A 20,116-nucleotide genomic window follows, 5' to 3' on the forward strand; every position below is an offset into this window, starting at 1 on the left:
GCTCCCTAAACTTGCACACGGTCAGAATGAATTGTCACTCAATATACATTTAAATATATCTCTCAATATTAAGCGTGCCAGATTAAACACCCTCCAGAAGCCACCTTTGTATAATATCACAGTTATCGATGCTTGAGTTCATATTCATCACACTCTTAAATCTTTCAGGTTCTATAAATTAACTTCATGCCAAAGTAGGTAAAAGCAACAAAAATGCCCTGAACAGGGCGTTCAGGGGGGTACAGGAGTTTCTGTGCAGCTCCCGTGGGAAGATAAGGAATTCTGTCTTGCTGCCTGGGCCCCACGCTCCAACCATCTCTCCAGCCGGAACCTGGACCCCAGTGCTCCAGGATGCCTCCTAATGCCTCAGCTGCCACCTCCAACCAGGAGGTAGTTAGATGTGCCCATTCCATCTTTTGAAAGTCTTTTAAATTTTTATTCTCTATCCTATCACTCCACCTTCAGTCTTCCTTTATTAAATATTGCAGGTCAGAAGTTTTCCACTTTCCAAGTTTGTGAAACACAAAGTAAAAACATCACAGAACATGGACATCAACAAATGGCGATTGGGGGCACTTGGACTTAGAACCAAATGGACCCAGGGCACCCTCTAGAGCCCTAAACACTTTGAAAGTTTTCCCATTACATTGTATCCTCATCTGACCAAGCATTTAGACCACAAATGTGATTACATCTCTCTCACCTGCTTCAAACACTTCTCTGAATTCTGTCTGTAAAAAAGAAGTTAAGTTCAAGTCCAAAAACTGTCTATTGAGTCTAAGAGAAATAAGCTAGTGTGCTCTACTGGTCTAGAGTAACAATTTCCAACCTGCATGCTGCAAGAACTTTTTAAACATGCAGTACCTGACTATTTAGTCAGGGGCACTAACCTCTTTTCCCTTAGATTGTCAAATAAAAATAAGGACAACAGACAACACGACAGTAGATGTCTGGTGTGAATGAGTGAAAATTACATTTTTTATTATCATATCAGTAAGAAATATATATTTTTTACCATATCAGTAAAAAATATATTCTTGGTAAGCCACAGAATTTCAGCAATTAGTTTGTGTGCACCAGGAGATAAAAGAGGTTGAAGGTCTCTGGTGGAGAGAGAGCATTTCACCTTGAACCCCTACAATCCCCTGGAGATCGACCTGTACCCTCTTCCAAACTTAATGTTGTAATTCCAAAGACTGTCTATATTTTCCTATGAATGAAACTATTTTGTTCTCCTCCAGAAAAAAAAATCTGTAAAATTAAGGTCATTTTTGGATCAGATAGTTTCCTAGCTTTCACTACAAGCATCGACAAATGAGCCGTTCTGATGCCTGCGGCAATGTCTCTAACCTTGGCTTCGGAGTCCTACTTAAGTCCTAATTAAGCACCAGCAGCTCCTTCCATCAGTGACAAATGAAGGTGCACAGAGAAAAGACGCAGCCCTTGCTCTTTGCAAAGTCCCGTCTCCCTGGGAAGCACAAGTAGAAACGATTGCTGGGAGTGACAAGTGTCAGAAGAGCTACATGAAAGGAGCTAGAGGTGTATCAGGGGAGTGTCTGCCAGGCCGGTGGACGGAGGGAAGCAGACGAAGCAGAAGGTGCTACCCCGGCAAGGGAGTGTGACGGTGCAGAGCGCGTTAAGGATCAGAAATGAACTTCATAATTCAGAAAAGGTAAACATCTGTGCCCTGTCTGGGAGTGTCACACGAAAGCCTTACTGTTCACTGTGTTATGGTCACTTTTCTTTATCAAACAAGATGTAGTTTTTGCCAATGTAACTACTTACTTTTGACATCCCAAGAAAGTACAGCATTCTAAGGGCAGCCGATCAGTGCCCTCTAGGCACTCGCTAATAGCTAAAATAACTTATCTTGCTAAAATTGCTAGAAATCTCTGGAAAAAGAAAAAAACAAACCTCAGAGTAACTCCAGAAATAATTTTGCCAAGATTTTCTTTTCATTTGAACTTCAACAAGTAATTATTCAAACGGTATAGTGGCCCTAAGTACCAATAGCAAACATGTTGTCAAAGCAGCACAAACACAAATTCTTAAATAAGGAAGCATAGCCCCACACCCCTTAGTTGCATCTCACCCAGGTGGCGGCGAAGACAGTACCTGCCTGCTAGTTATGGAGATGCCCGTTAACCACGGCAATGGGCTACCAGGTACAAATAGACACTTAAAATTCTTAGATAATCCGCAACACTTCACGAAACCTTTCATAATCACTACTAAAATTTGGGAACACTCAATACTTTGATTTCTCCCCTATTTCCTCCTGCATTATTTACTCTAAGTGCTTGTAAACCACAGGATATGGACCGCCATTGTCAGAACAGAGGGGACAGAGGGGACGCATGCACGAGAGATCATGAAGGGAGAAAGGCCTCTAAACTGGGTGACGCGCCTCTGAGGAACTGAGATTAGATAGAAGTCCATCCTCACGTGTAATGTGATCGGAATTTTTTTTAACCAGAACACCAGGTTGCAGGATGTTTTGAATCTCACGACCGCCGCTTTTCTACATTCCTCCTTGGCCCACACATCCCCTTGCCCCAAGGAGAGCTACAGAAGCTTGTGTGCTTTTACTTACAATTGTGAAGTTCATGACTTTGAGGATCCAGATGGTCATGGCCAAGTTCACCAGGATTAAAATCATCAGGAGCAGGACAAAGAAATACAGGCATCTTTTCCGCCAGCCATAAATCCCCACTTTGTACACCTGTGGCCCCTCGGAGCCGGGCATGGCGCCCCGGTGGTGTGCGTACTGTTCCTGGGGCATCTGCAATAAACGAGGTGAGAGAGGCACTCACATTAAACTGCGGAGAGAGGGGGGAAAGGAAGGAAGGAAAGAATGCAACTGGTGAAGAGACGTGGCTGGCTGCCGTCTGTGCGTTCCCACCCTCGGCAGCGGGCACTCAGCAGGCTCCGAAAACCTGTCTCCTCTGGACACAGCGGCTCCCCAGGGTGCCTGCCTGCCTGCTTCGGTCCTCTCCATTTCCTCGGCCGCCTCTCCTCACGCGTATGGGGACAGCCACATACACACGTCATGGGAGGGGAGGGACGCCTAGGAAGCCACTTTCCAAATGTCTTGCAGACTCCAACACCTGTGTGAGGGAACCTGTCAAAGTCCTGAGGGTAAAATGTGGAATTCTTCGGAGAAAATCAAATAACCCCGATAGTTCACTGGTGTCATAATACTATCCAGACAATTTTTGGGGAGAAGGGAGGGATAACGACCTCAAGTGCAATCATTCTTAATTGCTAGAAAATCAGTGGCGAAAGTAACAATTCTGATCTCTCTATTCCAAAGTTCACGGGGGTGCTGCTGGGCACACAGATTGAGCTTACATGGTTTCCTCAACAGAGAAGTCACTGCCCTTAAGGTATTCCTTAGGTATCAGGCAATTCTGATTGGTATCAATCAGCTCATGTATTTAATAAACATGAAGGAGCCCCAAAGTCAAGTAGGGTGTACACACGTCTTTCAGGGGCTTGCAGGCTAAGGGGCAGAATGAGCTAGTCGAACACTGATTTCGGGAGAGTAAGATACGTCAGAAAAATATTTGTCAATGTTCACTAATACGCCGCCACCCTTTAAAGTAAGACTGCTTCCCCAAATCCCTCTTGTGCACAGAAATTATCTTTATACCAGCACCACTAATGAGGTACCAACACAAGTGTAAGTAAACTAATCACTTCCAGAAAATTATAAAACCAAGCCAAATTTCAAAATTAAACACAAACCAAGCTACCAACACGAATCATTCAAAACGGGAAGTCACTGACTAGTATGAAGGAAGAGGATTTGCTGAAACCAAACTGCATCCTGTGGGAGCAAGGGCTCCGGCACAGCCTCCCCTGAGCAGCCGTCCCCATTCTGCTGCGGGCCCTGAGCCAGCGGGGCTCCTACTGCGTTTCTCCATCCAAAGTGCTGCACAGCCTCTCCGTGTGGCTTCTCCTTCACGTGGCCCTCGAGGAGGCGTGCTTCCTTCCCTGAGAATAAGGCCTGCTTCTCTTTATCCTCATCTTATTCAGTAGCAATTAAATCAGTGACATGTGGTGCCCAAGTGACCATGGGGAGAAAAAATGTGGGCCCCAAGATCACATCCTTGGCTATTGAGTCATCTCCCAGATAGGGCAGCATATTATTTCATGGTGTTTAGGTAATCGTTAAAGTGTATGCATAAACTCTAAAGATCCCCCAGAGAGCTCGTGGCCTTTAGGCATCAGTGAAATTCCACTTGAGAAACCAAGTGAACTGTTACTCACGGTCAACAGAAATGCTCAGTAGAGGCCTCCAGGACATCTGTCTCGTCCAGAACAGGACCCTAGCCCTGAACCTGGGCCCTAGCGTATGTTTAAATGTATGTGTACGAAATGAGTAAGTGAAGAAATGCACGTGTAACTGAGGAATGGATGGATGCTTTCCCATCCGCTATGAAATCGGCTGCTGTCTGGAGGTGTACAAAAGTTCAAGCCAAACATATTGGGAAGTTCTATTTGAACCCTTGCAAGTTTCCTTTCGAGGCTCCCAAAGCACTTATGTCCTCAACGAAGCAGTGAAGTGTATGCTGTAAGAAAATCTCTTTTGTTACTCAGCTCCTTATAAATTCTCTAGGTCAGGCCTATAACAACAAAGGAACATCACAAAGTCATTGCTCACTGGCCTTTTTACAAAGATTAATTAGAAGGGGAAAAATGCCTTATAAATCTGAAGGAAATTAGGCCTTAATTTTCTACTAAATCATATTCTCTAAAATAAGGAAATGATCACAGAGTCTTATAATCATATCTGAAATGTTCTTTGATTCCGATCAACTAATTTTATGAATGACCTGATTTAAGACGAGTGAACTTGACCCTTTTGTGAGTGGCTACAGGGCTGCAGGGTAAGGACAAGCATAACAGTCCTTGGCTCTTGCAGGCATGCCGAACCGCAGGGACTTCCTCCCATGTGAGTGCACAGAAGCTACAGATATGGCCGTCACACCAACCGTCTTTCCTACGACATGCACCCTGACCAATGGGAGACTTACAATCACTCAGCTGTAGAAGAGAAATGTCATGTTCAATCAACATCACTATGGGACCGGGGAGATGGCTATCACGTGTGTGATTTTTTTTTTCCTACACAGATTGTTAGAACTTGCCAGAACTCAGGGATTGCTTCTGCTGGGGGTTCTCAACCCTGATGCTCTCAGAGGCACTTGTGGAGCTATTCAAAACATCACTGCTCAGGTCCCTTAAATAACAGTCACAAGGCTAGCACCCAGGCGTCAGCATTTTTAAAGTTCCCCAGATGACCCTAAAGTGTAGATGCGGTTGCATACCATTGGTGTAGAATAATGTCTCTCAGCATAGCAAATTCAAAACAAACTTTGAACAAATACAAATTCAAATTCTGAGCTCTGTGATGGAATTACTGGGTGGCCAAAAAATCTCTTTAAGTTTTTTTCTGTAAAATAAGACACATTTTTCATTTTTACCAGTATCTTTATTGATTTGGATATTTTGAGTATGTCGGCTACCTCCCATGTGGTAGAACATTGATTGTTCTCAGTTCAGGTCTCTGTTTCAATGCTATCGACTTAAACTGTTCTACCCAACTGTGGTATATCATCTATCAAGAAATCTTCAACACGAAACTTCACAAACCACTTTTGACGATTTTTGATCAGTTATAGCACCTTCTGCACACACTGCACAAATCTTTTTATTATGTTTGTACCTTCCTTGAAATAGTAACACCTACGCCAAAAATGTTGCATATTTTCTCCCATCTTCAATAATAAAATGGCTACACAAAAATTCACCAATTTTTATATGTTTTTTTTTTTAAATGCACACTGGTATGACAGCTGTCACAATAGGATCCAACAAAATTATTTTGAATGGAGTTAACGACAACTAAGCACTATTAGAGTCTTCTTACGGGAAAAAAGTAATGAGCTTTTTGGCCAATGCATCAGAACTATTGAAAAGATTCCCAGGTCATTGCAAAAGATTCCAAAAGATTTGGGACAACTTTTCTATAAAAATGACCTTCTTTTTTTTTTCACTGTATAACCATTTCAAGACAACAATCCTGAAACAAACTCCAATCTAGCATACAATACAGCAAGAAAGCAGAGGTCCTCTGCTTAAAGCAAGAACAAGGGATTAGCTACTCTTGAGGCGCCTCTGCAGAACCCACGGACTCCTAGAAAGCACTGACTTGGCCTGACACATGTAGCAACTTGCCGAGTTACTGAAAGCCCCGATGGGAGAGTAGCTCCCTTTCAAGGCACACAGTGAGTCAGGAGATGAGCAGGGATCAGAGGCCAGATGCATGGTGTAGTGGTCTTTTCCATACGTCACGAGGGTTCCTATGTCCCCACCTAATTTCATGAGCTACAGGAAACAGCATTCTCGAATCTGAAACTCGGTCATAAAGATGGACTGATAGATCGCAGACCGATCTATGGATAAGTAAGGAACAGGGAAGGGAGTGAGCAATTTTCTCCAGATGCCTGAAAAAGGAAGTCCTGTCAGCCAAACGTACTGGAATGGATATGTCTGTGGTCAATAACCCTGCCTGGAAAGGGAAAATTTAGATAATGCTGAGTATATTAATGTTTCTAGTAAAACATCAAAACATGTTGAAATGATAAAAACAAGAGAGGAAAGACAATCTCTAATCTGTGTTTCTCTTTGATTCTTCCCAAACGAAGTTTGCTGTCCAGGGAATGAAGTTGAAGTTGCAGGTCCTCCCTTGCCCAAGCCCAGCCCTTGGCCCTGGGAGGGGCCACGGCAATGCATTACCAGCATCATCCATTTTTACAGGATTGACTTAAGAAAGATGTTTTCACTGCAACTAGCTAAGACCCTGTCTTATTCAATGTCCCTTTAAGTTGGGTGGCTTTGGAGGAATTACATGCAATTTGGAGGTCTATCTAACAGAAGTTAAATTGGAAGTTCATAGTTCGGGTGCAGTGGGATATCTTTGTTATACATGGTTTACAGACACTTCCATATCTATGATGGTGTTTAACAAACTTTTTTCCCTTTCTCTACACTGATCATACATCAAAACAGTCCCAAAAGTTGAGAGCTTTGGCAAAATAAATCTCAACCACTACAACATGTCTTCTTAGGAGGCTTACTTATATCTGTGGGAGTATACCAGACATGTGAATTTCCAAAGGAGTCCCTCTATCTGAACATACCCTCTTCTTGAGAATTATAGGAGAGAATCAGACTTTGTTCCATCAGACTTTGGAAACAATTTTACATTGTTACACAACATATTTTATAGTCATATATGTAATCTCCCTGAATATATCCTTAACTCTTCTAAGTTTTTAAAACTTTTCCGACACATACACCTAAACAATGGTATATGTGTATATGTATATGTATATGTATCCTTCCTTCCTTCCTTCCTTCCTTCCTTCCTTCTTTCTTTCCTTCCTTCCTTCCTCTCTCTCTCCTCTCTTTCTCTCTCTCTCATGCTCTCTCTCTTTTCCTTCCTTCCTTCCTATCTGCCTAAGCATACATTTGTCCACTGAATGAACAAAAATCAAGCCAATGCTAAATAGCAAAACATATACTCCAGCAATAAGTCAACAGCTGTAAAATCAGAAGCAAAGGAATGCAAACTTACACGAAGGCACATTGCAATTGTACTGTTAAGTAGGCTTAAAGTCAAAGCAGTACTCTATTCTTTCATGAGGCTATTTTTAGTGTTCACCTGTTTAGAAACAAATAAGGGTGACTTCAAGACAATCTGTTTCTCTGTCTCTCTCTCTCTCTCTCACACACACACACACTGCAGTAGGATTATGCTTCCCAAAGAGTGAATATAGTGAAAGTTCCTGTTGCTTTGCCATTAGGTGAGGAGGAACTACTAACAGTCAAGGCAATGTCATAATATAATAACCCCTCGTAACGATGGGCTAATTAACTGCCAAATAGAGTAGATGTGGGGTTTCCAAAGAAAGCTGTTCTGGGGTGGTGTGTTACTGAAACATGATTTTGAGAGCTGTAAAGTCATTCAAATATTCATATCTGCAAACTCATTAAGGAATCAAGGCCTGATGCTAATTTAATGTGACAATCTCAAAGAGCAGATCCATTTTTAAGTGGTGGACTTGAGAAGAACCTCCTCTTAGACTGTGAGGCTTTGTTTCATTTCTACCTCTGCAGCCACCACCAAGCCCCCAGTGACTCTCCGACGCTAGGGCAGGTTCTCCCAGTGGCTGCACAAATGCCCCACATCAGTCACAGGAGCCCCAGGAGGGACCCACACAAATCTCGCGATCACATGAAGTCATCACAAGCATCCTCGGGTCAGGGCAGCTTAAGTGGCTCCTCGACCCTGTGGCTGCTGCTTGTCTGATTCAGGAAACTGCACCGCATGCCTAGCTTAAGGCTCACCTACACTGAGCTGCAAAGTGACAAGCACCACTCCTTTGACAAACCTTTGAAATCTTCATGCAGAAACTGGCCTGGTCATACTCAAGCAAGCATAGATTTTTATACTATGTTGACTTCCTTTCCTCAATCTGGTCAGTACCAAATAGCTACTAGAAAATCTTACGTTATTTTATTTCCTATGTTTCATCAACTGGTACCGGATGATGGAATGAGGGAAGGTCTCGGGCCAGAAGCACAGGCAGCTGGCAGACTTTGTGGGGCCGGGACACGTGCTGGAATAGTCCTGTTAGAGGCCAGGGCTTCCCGCAGTGTTACGTTTCAGCAGGGTTCTTCTCCAGGAGAAGAACTGCTTTCCTTTCATTCTTCCGAAACAAGGGATGTCTGGAAAACAGTTACCGTACCTGCTCTACCAACCTGCTGTGCAAGAATGCATTATGTTGTGAGGGATGATTAAAAAACAATCAGTAAACTTCTAAAGACACAGCAATGCCCAGTTTCTGGATGATTTTTCTTTGGGATCTGTACAATTTTAGGGGCCACAGGCTGCTTTTCTAATAGGGCGGAGCGGAGAGTAAGGAAGCATTGACAAGCATTCACTAATGCTTGCTGGACTTGCTACCCACTAGGCATCATAATCGCATTACTTAAGGGAATTTAACGGGAGTGCCAATGATGGTAGTTGTAAGTGCAGTTACATATTGTGAGGAAAGAAATATGGCCAAGCACAGGCCTGGCCTTCAAGGAAATTTCCAGTCTATTTTTTCAACAGAAAAAAGGTATTTTTGACATCTACCACACGCAGGTACCAGAATAAGTCCTGGAGATATACAGGTCTTCACATGGATGAATGCAATATTTCTACTTTCCTCAAGCCCGTGCTTAATGGGGGGAGATGGACACGAACGCAGAAGTGGAGGAAACTATCAGAACTGAAGTCAGGTGTCAGGGAGGAAACAGAGCTCTGTGACCGAGAACGGAGGGTGACCCACTGTGGTCGCAGAAGGCCGTTCTGACCAAGGGACAGTTAAGGTGAGGCCTGGAGGTGGAAGAAGGTTTCCAGCAGAGGACAGGCGCAGCGGGCACCTGGCCTCACGGACATGCGCGCCGGAGAAGCAGAATGGCTGGTGGAGCTGGCTGTGAAAGAGCTCAGAGGGGAGGGGAGGGGACGGGCCTGCAGAGGCAGGCTGTGCACCAAACTCAACCGTGTAGGTTACGGGAAGGAGTGCAGAACTAGTACAGCCAGACTAATAACTACATGATTTTGTTTAGAAATAAGACATGTGATACCAATCAAGTAAGCTAGGGTTTGTTGAGGACGATGCCGTATATTACAATTTCCAGTGCATTTAAGAGTAAACATGACTTATGTCACTGCACAGGACTGCACCTAGTCCCCATAAACAGTAGGCGTAAGTTCCCTCGCTGGCTCATTACAGTTTCTAGAGTGGGTTGTGGAATCTGAGTCATTTTGGATGATCTCGGCATGTGAATAGTTTTCCATCAGCCATGCGGACTTTGAGGTCCTTGATTTGAAGCGCCCTGCTTTCAAGGGCTGTTTTCATTTAGCCGTCCATACACGCCATTAGTCTTGGGCTGCCGATGTTTGGCGCGATTTATACAATTGCAACAAACTCATCTCTTTCAGTTTTGATAGGATAATCAACCTTTTTTTTTTCTTGTAAAAGGCATACAGAAAAATAAATGCCTGTTTATGTGAAATAATCCAGAAATGGCATGCTCTATTTAAACAAATATTTAGATTTAAAAGTTAGGTATTCCATATTTTGGTTTCCTAAGACTTGTTACAAGCATTGAACAATTTTACTAAAAAATAATTAGACAAGTGCATGTATTTAGAAGAACCAAAGAACATACAGTTAAGAACGTTTCTTTTCCATTCACACCTTCAGCCTTCTTCCTTGCAGGGAACTACTGCCACATTTTTCCTTATCCTTATAGAAAGTTGAATACATATATGGGCTTTATTCAATATATACATTTAATTCATACACACTTGGTTCCCTTAATAACATAGTTCAGTGGTCCCATAAAAACATGCAGAAATATATTTTTAAGTTGGTTTGAAATTGTATGGATCCACGATATTTAACCTAACCAACTCCTTAGTGATGAATATTGATTTGTTTCTAGTAATTTTCTGTTACCAATGTTTAGCCAAACAAATCAATACTTACAGGGTACTTCCATGTGCTGGCACTAGGTATTTAGCAGTAAAAAGACAGATAAAAGACAGTAAAAAAAAAGGGCAGCAGTAAAAAACTCTTGGACCTTATATTCAAGTGGAGGAGATGAAAAACAGATAAACAAACACATATGTAACTTTTCATACTAATGTGTGGGAGTAAGTTTTATTTAAAAAAAAAAAGGGAAGCCAGAGAGACAGACAGTGACTGAGAGGCTCCCGCCCACAGGACTGTCAGGGAGGCCTCCCTGCAGTGGAGAGATTTGAGGAAAAACAAACCAAAACATGAACAGGCAAGAGAGCAAAGCAGGAGGACATCCAGGGAGAGCACGCCAGTCTGAAGAAACAGTGCTAGCAAGTGCAAAGGCCCTGAGGTGGGGGCTCAAGGGCAGGTTTCAACGGTAGTGTGGCCAGATTGGAGTGAACAGGGGTGCAGTGTATGGGAACAGGCTGGGAAGTGCATTCGATCTCATAAGCTACAGTGAAAACCTTGGGTATGGCACTGACTGTGACAGTGATGGTCCGAGGACTGGGGCACAGGAGTGCGACCACTGGATTTCCACTCTGGGATCACTCCAAGTGCTCTCTGAGGCACAGACGAGGAGACACAGTCGAGAAGGCACGTGGAGAACCCAGGGGCCTGTGGGTACCACTCTTGCCTAGAGAGCATAGCCCAGGCCTGATTAGAGGTGAGTAAGATGGTGTCGAGTAGCCGTACTTGAAATCTATCTGGAAGGTAGAGCTAACAGGTGTTGCTGCTGAGACAGCACATGTGTGAAGGAAAGGAGTCAAGGAGAACGCTAAGGCTCTGCCGTGATGATGGGGCCCTTCGTCAGGATGGGGAACGTTAGAACAGTGGGCTTGCGGGGCAGGAGGCGAGCAGGGTGTGGGAAGGGGAGACAGAGCTGGGTTTCGATGTGTTGACTTGGAAACGCATGGAAGAATTCGTGGGGGCGGTGCCACAGAGCCACGTCCAAGTGCGTCTGGAATTCGGGGCAAAGACTGGGCTCCGAAGTTAATTGCCTAGGTCTCCTGTGTGGGAGTATTATTTACAGCCACAGGGATGGAACATGCATCTCTCACAAATGTCCACATAAACCTCTCAGAGACGCCCCGAGAAAGGGAACTGCTAGCCTGACATGTGTGTGTTTGTGTGTGTGTGTGTGTGCATATACACTGTTTTATAGGTGCCATTGTTAGGGTTCCCTTCCGAAGTACAATATCCCTCCCACTTAAATTTATAATATTTATCTTAGATGAATTAGAAGCTATTCCAGTATAATTATGACCATTAATTCTTACTGTTCTACAGATTTAGATGTTTGGGGTGCCAACTGAAGTAGTTTTAGATAGAAATACAGTTCTGAAACACACATACGTATTTGTACTAGGAGTTATCAGATATATGAGCTCATATATTCTGACAACGTTCTAGGAGATGAAGATGATTAATATTATTTCATAAATGAAGATACTGAAGTCCTCGGGAATGAAAGAATGTTCTGAAGGACTCTGAACTGGTAAGTTGGGTAGGGTCTGAACTCAGAAAGAGGCAGCTGATTGGCTTCCCCTGGACAAGACGCCGGGCATGCAGAGTTACCATCTAGATGTGTATTTAGTGTGGAATGCATAAACACTGCCCCCACCTGACAAATCCTCGTGTTCCTTCAGGCCCGCCTGTGGCTCTGTCCTGGGCGTTTGGGATGTATCAATGAGAGAAACACAGACCGCCAACCTCATGGCAGAGGTAGAGGCAGGGATGGGAGAGACAGACAACGAAAAAGAAAACCAGGTTTGGAACTCAGGTTACAGAGAATGAGGGCAGTGGGGGAAAGACCAAAAACAAGAGGGAGGGAGAGGGAGAGAAAGAGAGAAGTAAGCAGAGCAGTGTGGCGGGCTGAGGAGCAGAGCAGGACCAAAATTTAAAAGCATGAGAAAGACTGAGCTCATGGAGACAGTAATTTTTGAGCCAAGACTTGGAGGAATCCTAAGAATTGTTGAAGATTAGACTGTGCGTAAAACTCAGACGTCATTCTAAACATAGGGCTCGATGTTGCAAGTTGAGATGTTACCAGAAGAGACTGTGTAAGCTGAACACCACTGAACAGGAAGTAAAAATTCAAACACCCGACTGCAAAGTTAATAGTGTCATTTTCACATGCAAAGGACACCGCATCCACCCATCGTGGCCTCGTCGATGGTCAGCTTTCCGAACAGGAGCGATGGATCCTTTCAACTAACTGGCTACCCTGTGTTGTAAAGGCCCGAGCTTCTTCCATCCCCACGGGCGAGTCTGTCCAGAAGCAGGTGATGAAAACCACAGACAAGCCACCACAGCTCTCCTGTGATCTGGGGACCAAGCAGTGTAATAAAATAGTAACAAGCATGACTCAAATACTTAAGATCAGAGAGTGAGACACGCAGCTTGAAAGAAGCATGGACAATACAAAGTTCAAATCCATTTTCAACTGTTAAACATTATTTAACAGTTGAGAAAGCCAGGTTCGGGGAGGTGAGGTGACAATCAAAGTCACCGAGAAAATCGGCGACGAGGCCGACGTCAGCTGAACTAAAAACCAGCCCGTCCCCCACAAACTCCAGGCTTCCACCTTTTCGACTTCAGCTCCTACTCCCATTAGACACCACTTTCGTCCGCCGCCACACAGATGCCTTTGAACAACACCCAAGGCAAATCGCAACAAAACCATCCGTTCCCTAAAACAGACAGCATGTGAAACCGACGACGGACACTTGGGTGAGGGCTGCTGTGGGCTAGACTCTGTTCCGAATGCTTCACTGAACTTGTTTGGTCTTCACCGACATACAGTGACGAGCTGGGTGTCATCACTACCTGCATCTTACCGGGGAGGGGACTGAGGAGCAGAGAGGTTAAGCAACCTGCCTGAACGAACTCAGTCTGCTAGCGATGCAGTTGAGCCCGGAGTGCCTAGCTGAAGTGAAGAATCTGTTCTCTCAATTCTCCTGTTCGACGCTTCCAGATATAGGGGTGTGTGTGTGTGTGTACTTGGTCAGAACAGCATGATCGCTAATTTCAAAATGTTTTTGTAACCCTGTTAGCTAAAATTTCTCACCATGCGTATTCATTTTAAGTCCATTCTTCAAGTACTTACTGAGCGACTGCTGCATTCCAGCCAGGGTGCATGTTACTCCACAGCCAGTTTCCCCCACGCAATGAACCATCTCTGATGTGTCTCTAAAACCCGTAAGCTTTTACAACACCATGAAAAACAGCTACAACAAATTAGATGCATCCTTTTATAGTGACTCAATAGTTCCATAAAATTAGCATCGACCCATAGATTCTCCCGTGACAACTGTGTTTGGTAAGGATCTTCAGCTGTTATCTAAGCTCTCAAATACTTGCAAAGAAGTCTGCAGTCAGAAAGGAAAGGTTCTTCATCTCATTTCTAGTCATGTTGTTTTTTTTAAATGAAAGTGTCTGGAAACAAGCATGATAATCATGACTCCTAACAGTTATGATGCCCTTTGCTAGGCACCTGGTATGCCTTCACAGACATCAGTAGTTATATACACATGTGCCTGTGTACACACACATATGCATATTGCACCTACTGAAGTGGAACTTCTAGTGACAGACACAGACACGAACCGTCCTGCTTGAGATTTACAAAGGGGTACACCAGGGTAAGCAACATTCAGTCACGACAGGGTATGTTTCCATCACCCAACCCTGGAAAGTTCCCTCATGCCCCATCCTAATCAACCCCTCCCCCAGAGGCAGTGACTATTCTGGATTTTATCACATTTAAATTTTTTAACTGTACCTACAGTTGTACGATGGGATGGTTCCAATAAATACCTAACTCTGACACCTGCGCTCTGGGCCACCATGCAGCCCTCCTGCGTTTCCTCTCAACAGACACTCAGCTCACCTCGGCAGGGCCCTCCAAGGGGAGCGGGCCGTATGGCCTGCCTTCTCTCTCACGTGTGGACAGTGGTGCTGTGCGCACCGCCCTCGGAGGAATGGGAAAAACAGCCACTGAGATCACGTTGCACTTTCTGTGGTTCAGACGAGAAATACTGCTGCGAGCTCACGAAGGTAACGCCCCCAGACAGGGAAGGTGGGCGTCAGTGACGTGGATACACCTCTCAGAGGGAAAGGAGCTGCCCATTCCCACCGACTGCTGCACCGCGAGAAATCGGACCAGGGATGCTTATCCTCGGCCTTTTCTACATAAGCTGGATTTGGACAAAGTACCTCAGCAGGTTCAAATACTTTGTAACTAGTCCATTGAAAAAGCACATTATAAACACAAAGAGGTTAGTCCACGGATGGACGGTTTGTGACCGGCTGCAGGCCTCCTCAGCCTGTGAAACACCAGGAACGGCATCTTCAGCGACAGAAGTGGAGCCATGAACCTTTGACAGTCAGGGCCAATTTTAGGAGCAAATGTTTGTCATCACACAGCAAAGGTTACGCAGTCCAGCCTCAGGTCTGTGACCAACCCTCCTGATCACTGGGACCAGCAGAGGCCTGCTGTACACACTTACCAAACACACACCAGAGGGAAGAGCTGGCAGCAGGAAGCATGAGCAGAATAAAGGGAAATAAGAGGAGGAGAGCTGGAAGGAGTGTAGAACGAGAGAGATGATGGAAAGCACAACAGGAAGGAACACGGTGGGACGCTTGCTGCTCCTTGGCTGTCTGTGGGCGTTAAGCAGCTGGCCTTCACGGCCCAGGCCACACCCAGGACTGCGAGCCCCGTCCGAGGGAAGCAGCGAGGAGAACAGAGTGGTGCTGAGCGCTGTGCTTGGGGAAGGGAGCTAACCCTGGTATCCATTTACTCGAGCTCAATGAGAGCAACTGCAGGAGCTGAATGCTCCGACCCCAGCAAGTGACCGCAGGGTTTCCAGGAACTCAGAAATGTATTATTTGGAAGTCAGGGTGCTTGCAAAATAGTCTGATCCTATCACCCTGGCGGGGGAAAGTGGTTTGAACAAGGGGAGAGTTTCTAATCCCTGGCAATAGTCTTTTATCAGGAAACTGTGCTTGCTTTAATGGTGCCATTGCATTATCGGTTGAAAACAAGAATAAAGCCATCGCTTCCGTGTCCACCCACACACCCGGGGCCCCATTAGGACAGCCGGCAGCGAAGATTTCCAAGCAAACCAATCTCCCAGGATTTATACACTCAGTGAACCGCGGTGACACGTTCCTCCCCCAGTCCTGCAGACCCGTCTGACAGGCAGGCCAGGGGCCGCCGCTCACAGGGCTTCCTTTATGTGAGGCGGCACGCCCTTGGCCACAGGAATCCGGAGCAATAATGAAGAGCATCACCTCTCTGTGTAGCAGCAAAGGTGAAAGGAAGAGGAGGGCGGAAGCTGCAGAGAAATCTGGGCGGCACAGAAAGGAGAAGCAGCTGGGATGAGGCCCCGTTAAACCTTCCCTCCTCTGCCGACTGTCTCGACTCTTCATTTGATCTCATCTGCCCATCTCATTCTTCACCAGTTTGCCTCATGCCATCTCCGTTACTATTTAAGTACAGAAAGCAGAGCTACTTAAGTTCTCACCGTGCACGGGGCGCTGTGCTATGAGTGTTGCATGCACTATCTCATAACGCACTCAGGGGCATGCACTGCCATGTCCATTTTCGGGAAGACGCAGGGAGAGGGAGGGACTTGCCCGAGGTCCCACGGCCAGGATCATGGCCTCAGCGCCTCGGCTCAGCTCACAGAGGAACCCTGCGCCTTCTGCAGCAAGAGCACTCTGTTCTTTGTTTTCGCTCTGCACCCTCCCTCATGGGCACCCCCTGCCCCCGAGGTGGACAGATGCACGGTGCCGTCCTCGTGGAATATGTGCCTGTCAGATGACTGGAGCTGAGCCCAGAGGACGGCTTTTTTCTCAGGAGGAGGCTAACTGGGATGTGTTCAGAGAAGAGGAAAGTGCAGGGAAAGATGAGAGTGGATAAAATAATGCAAGATGCCCAGCCTTGGGAAAGGAAGACTAAGACATAAAGAAATGGAAGAGTTTCAGCATTACAAAAACCACACGTTGTGAGAAGCAGAAAATACTTTGGAGGCACGTCATCCCATTTCACAGATGAGATGACTAAGGCCCAGCTTTCCGTGGAGTCGAGACCTGTCCCAATGCCCCTGACCCCTCTACCTTTACTCCCTTCTCTTCACCCGACTTCCGCACCAGGGATCGCTACCACCCTCGCATGTGGCTTAAGAGATTGCAACACTGGCTATGGGGTACAGGGAAAACACAGAGATGCAAATGTGGCCCAATCTGAGGAGGCCTGACTTCAGAAGCAAGGCCCCACGCTGCCTCACAGTGTAGGGAGGGCCTCCGGGATCACATCTGGCTGGCGTCTGCTGGCCGTGCTACCCGTGGCGTCCCTGCAGCGAATGGTGATTTAGCCAGGGCAGTGTTAAACTCAGTTCTGTGGACCCATGCCTGGCTGGCTTCAAAAGACTCTCTCAGCAGCTCTTAAAACGATAGGGATTCCCCAACTCCGATCTCAGAAATTCCAATTCAGGAGGTTTTGAGAAACCACGGAGCCAGGTAACGTCGGAGGGACCTGCTAACAGTAAGATTCCACCCCCATGTTACTTTCTCCAGCACGGCTGCAGCCAGTACCAAGCCAACACATGTGATGTGTAGCCCACAGCAGACTCAGAGGCGGGAACAAGAGGCACTGCTGTCTCAGGCTGCCTGGGTTTCCTAGGCAGGGAACACATCTTTTCTGCTCTCAGTGTCCACTCTTTTTTTTTTTAACAATTTTTAAAAAAGATTTTATTTTTAGAGAAAAGAGAAAGGAGGGAGAGAGAGGGAGGAAGGCAATATCGATGTGTTAGGGAAACATCGATTGGTTGCCTTTTGCACGCCCCCAACTGGGGACCTGGCCCGCAACTCAAGCATGTGCCCTGACTGGGAATCGAACTGATGACCTTTCGGTTTGCAGGATGATGGTCAACCCACTGAGCCAGACCAGTTAGGACCGGTGTCCACTTGAAAATGGAAGAAACATATTGTTTTCCAGAGTACTCAGAACCCTCACAATGATAAACCACATTCTGGGCCACGTAATGTCTCCTTCATACAATTGCTAGAATGGGAAGAACTATGGAGCCAGAAGGCAGACCAATGGTTACCTGGGGCTGGGAATGCGAACAAGAGCTGACTCAGTGGGCACAAGGAGACTTGCTGAGCTGATGGACGTGTTCTAAAACTGCCCATTGCAGCACTGTATCAATGGACTAAAAAAGCATTATATTCTTATGGGTGAATTCCACAATATGTCAATAATACCTAACAAAGCTGAAAAACATAAAGGAGAAAATGTATTTGTTTATTCATTTTTTTAAATTAAGCATTTGTGGCCAAAACTATCCTGCCTATGCACAGACATCCTCCCTGCTGGTCACTGCTATGCTCACCATGAGGCCGAAAGTCCTTGATCTCAGTGTGTGGGCTCCTGCTCACACCTAGAGGGTGAAACCTCTTCGTACCATCATGGTAACATCGTTCCATGGGGCCAGCAGGCCTGCGACCAGTTTGGGCTGCATGTTCTGAGACACCAGGAAAGATCAACACAGGGTTGGGGCGGTGATCCCTCTGTGACTAAGTGGGCAACAGCTCATGAGGGAAAATACTTATCACCTTCACATCCTGCCACCACTGTCCTGACTTAAATGTGGCACATAGAGATGAGCATGAAGAGTTGAGGATGATGGAGCAGAAAGGAAGTTCTGATCCTTGGAGACACCGCTTAATGTCGGCTCCTGCCTGGAGTGTCTGGGAGTGGCCGGCGTCTACATGTGCGCAAAGTCAGCTCTCGTGTGCTTGGGCTACAGGGAGAGAGCTTTCTGTCAGCTGCAGTCCAATGTAAAGTTCACTCGCACAGCATGGAAACTCTTTCAAGTGAAGTCTCTCGCAAAACCCCAAAGCAGGAAACAAACGCAGTGGCCGGGTGACATCAGAAACACAGATGGGGTGTTTCCAGGGCTGTTTCTCCCCACACCCCTGCAGGGGTTTGTCCATGCGGCCAACTAGCCACGGCCAGCATCTGCTAAGGTCGACACCTCCAGTCACCAGGGATCCTCAGATCTCCTTAGGGATCTGAGAGCTCTCGACAACATTTGTTCTCGTGTCTGTTTTTCTTTGCTTTTTACCTGCTTATTTTGTTTATGTAAATCTGATCTAGAAAATGTCAACATGATTCACGGCCGATGGCTCCGCCCTCGCAGGTGTGGTGTCTGAGTTTGTGCTCGCTGCAGGATCGTGTTGGCGACCAGCAAGTCCACACCGCTGTGAACGATCAGGGAGGCACTAAGTGGGATGGAACACCACATGGCACGTTCCCTGCAGGTACAGGTCAAAGGCCACTGGGGCATGCACATGAAAGGAGATGTGAAGGGGAAAAGTCACGGAGGAACCGAGAGTCTGTCCAGAACTCAGGAGTCTGAATGCACCGAAATGTAAAGAGTCTCTAGACAGCTGCTGGCCTCCTGCTCATAAGGCCAGCCTCATAAATTTCAGTAAAGTTCTCTATGAAAGGCACCGATTTTGATAATCTGAACATTACATTACATAGCTTTCTCTGTATTTGATTCATAAATTTGTTTTAGTATTATAGCTGTTCAACAATGATTAAAACAGGTAAATATTTCTATTTTGAGAGATAATATCCTGGTGGATATTTTGGGTTTGTACATATTTAAATAACAAGTATCATGAAAATGATTAAATCAACAATGGAGGAAGAGATCTTTTTTCCATTCCTGTTAAAAGGGGTTACTGTATCACTCAAATTCAAGAAATTCTGAACTATAACTCTCAAATTCAAGAAATTTTGGCTCTTGATAGCCAAATCCCTTCCAGATGGTGAAATCCATGACTCCAGGAACTTCCTCATCTGATGGAACAAATACAGTACACTTTCACCAACAGGGTTGTACAGGCCCTTTGAGGCGGTGTTTAAAATGAGATTAAAGATTCAAGAAACGCATTAAAAATAAGGCACACACAACGTTCTGTGTTTCCTTTCAGGACTCCGCCTGGACACTAACGTCCCCATGAGAGGTGCCCTGAGCGAGCTCTGACCACTGCAACCGTCCACCCGCCTCCAGCCGGCCGGTCACTTGACACCCCGGCAGGAACAGCACTGAGGGAACACACACGGGTTAAAAATAAGGCCTGCGGAGCCGGGCCCCGCCTTGCTTAAGGAAATCTGAACCCTCGGACGATGCCAGTCTTACAAGACGTGCTCTCTGATTGCTTCCAGAAGGCACAGCAGGGCAGACTGACCGTGGGGTCTCCTACAGTGAAGAGGGTGAAACAGTACCCCCCGCCCCTCCCGGGGCCATGGCTGATTCACACACTTCAAGTCAAGCAAGTCAGTGCCCGCGGCTTCCTGCCGTTGCCAGAATGTGTCTGGCCCCTGGGCACAGGCGTCCTCCGCCTGCCTCGTGGCCAAGGCCGGGCTGTGGTCACTCCTCTCTCCTTGC

General features: G+C 46.0%; 1 protein-coding gene across 2 annotated transcripts in view; it reads right to left on the minus strand.

Annotated features, from left to right (window-relative positions):
* Positions 1–20,116, minus strand: part of SGCD (sarcoglycan delta) — a 393,355-nt gene that overhangs the window by 345,425 nt on the left and 27,814 nt on the right. For both annotated transcript variants that reach the window (XM_045820771.1, XM_045820763.1), the window contains exon 2: positions 2,594–2,782. In XM_045820771.1, coding sequence (XP_045676727.1) covers positions 2,594–2,782 — 189 coding nt within the window. The remainder of the gene's footprint in view (positions 1–2,593; positions 2,783–20,116) is intronic.

Source organism: Phyllostomus hastatus, unplaced genomic scaffold (assembly GCF_019186645.2).
Source record: "Phyllostomus hastatus isolate PE091 unplaced genomic scaffold, TTU_PhHast_1.1 phas_contig_150, whole genome shotgun sequence".
NCBI lineage: Eukaryota > Metazoa > Chordata > Mammalia > Chiroptera > Phyllostomidae > Phyllostomus > Phyllostomus hastatus.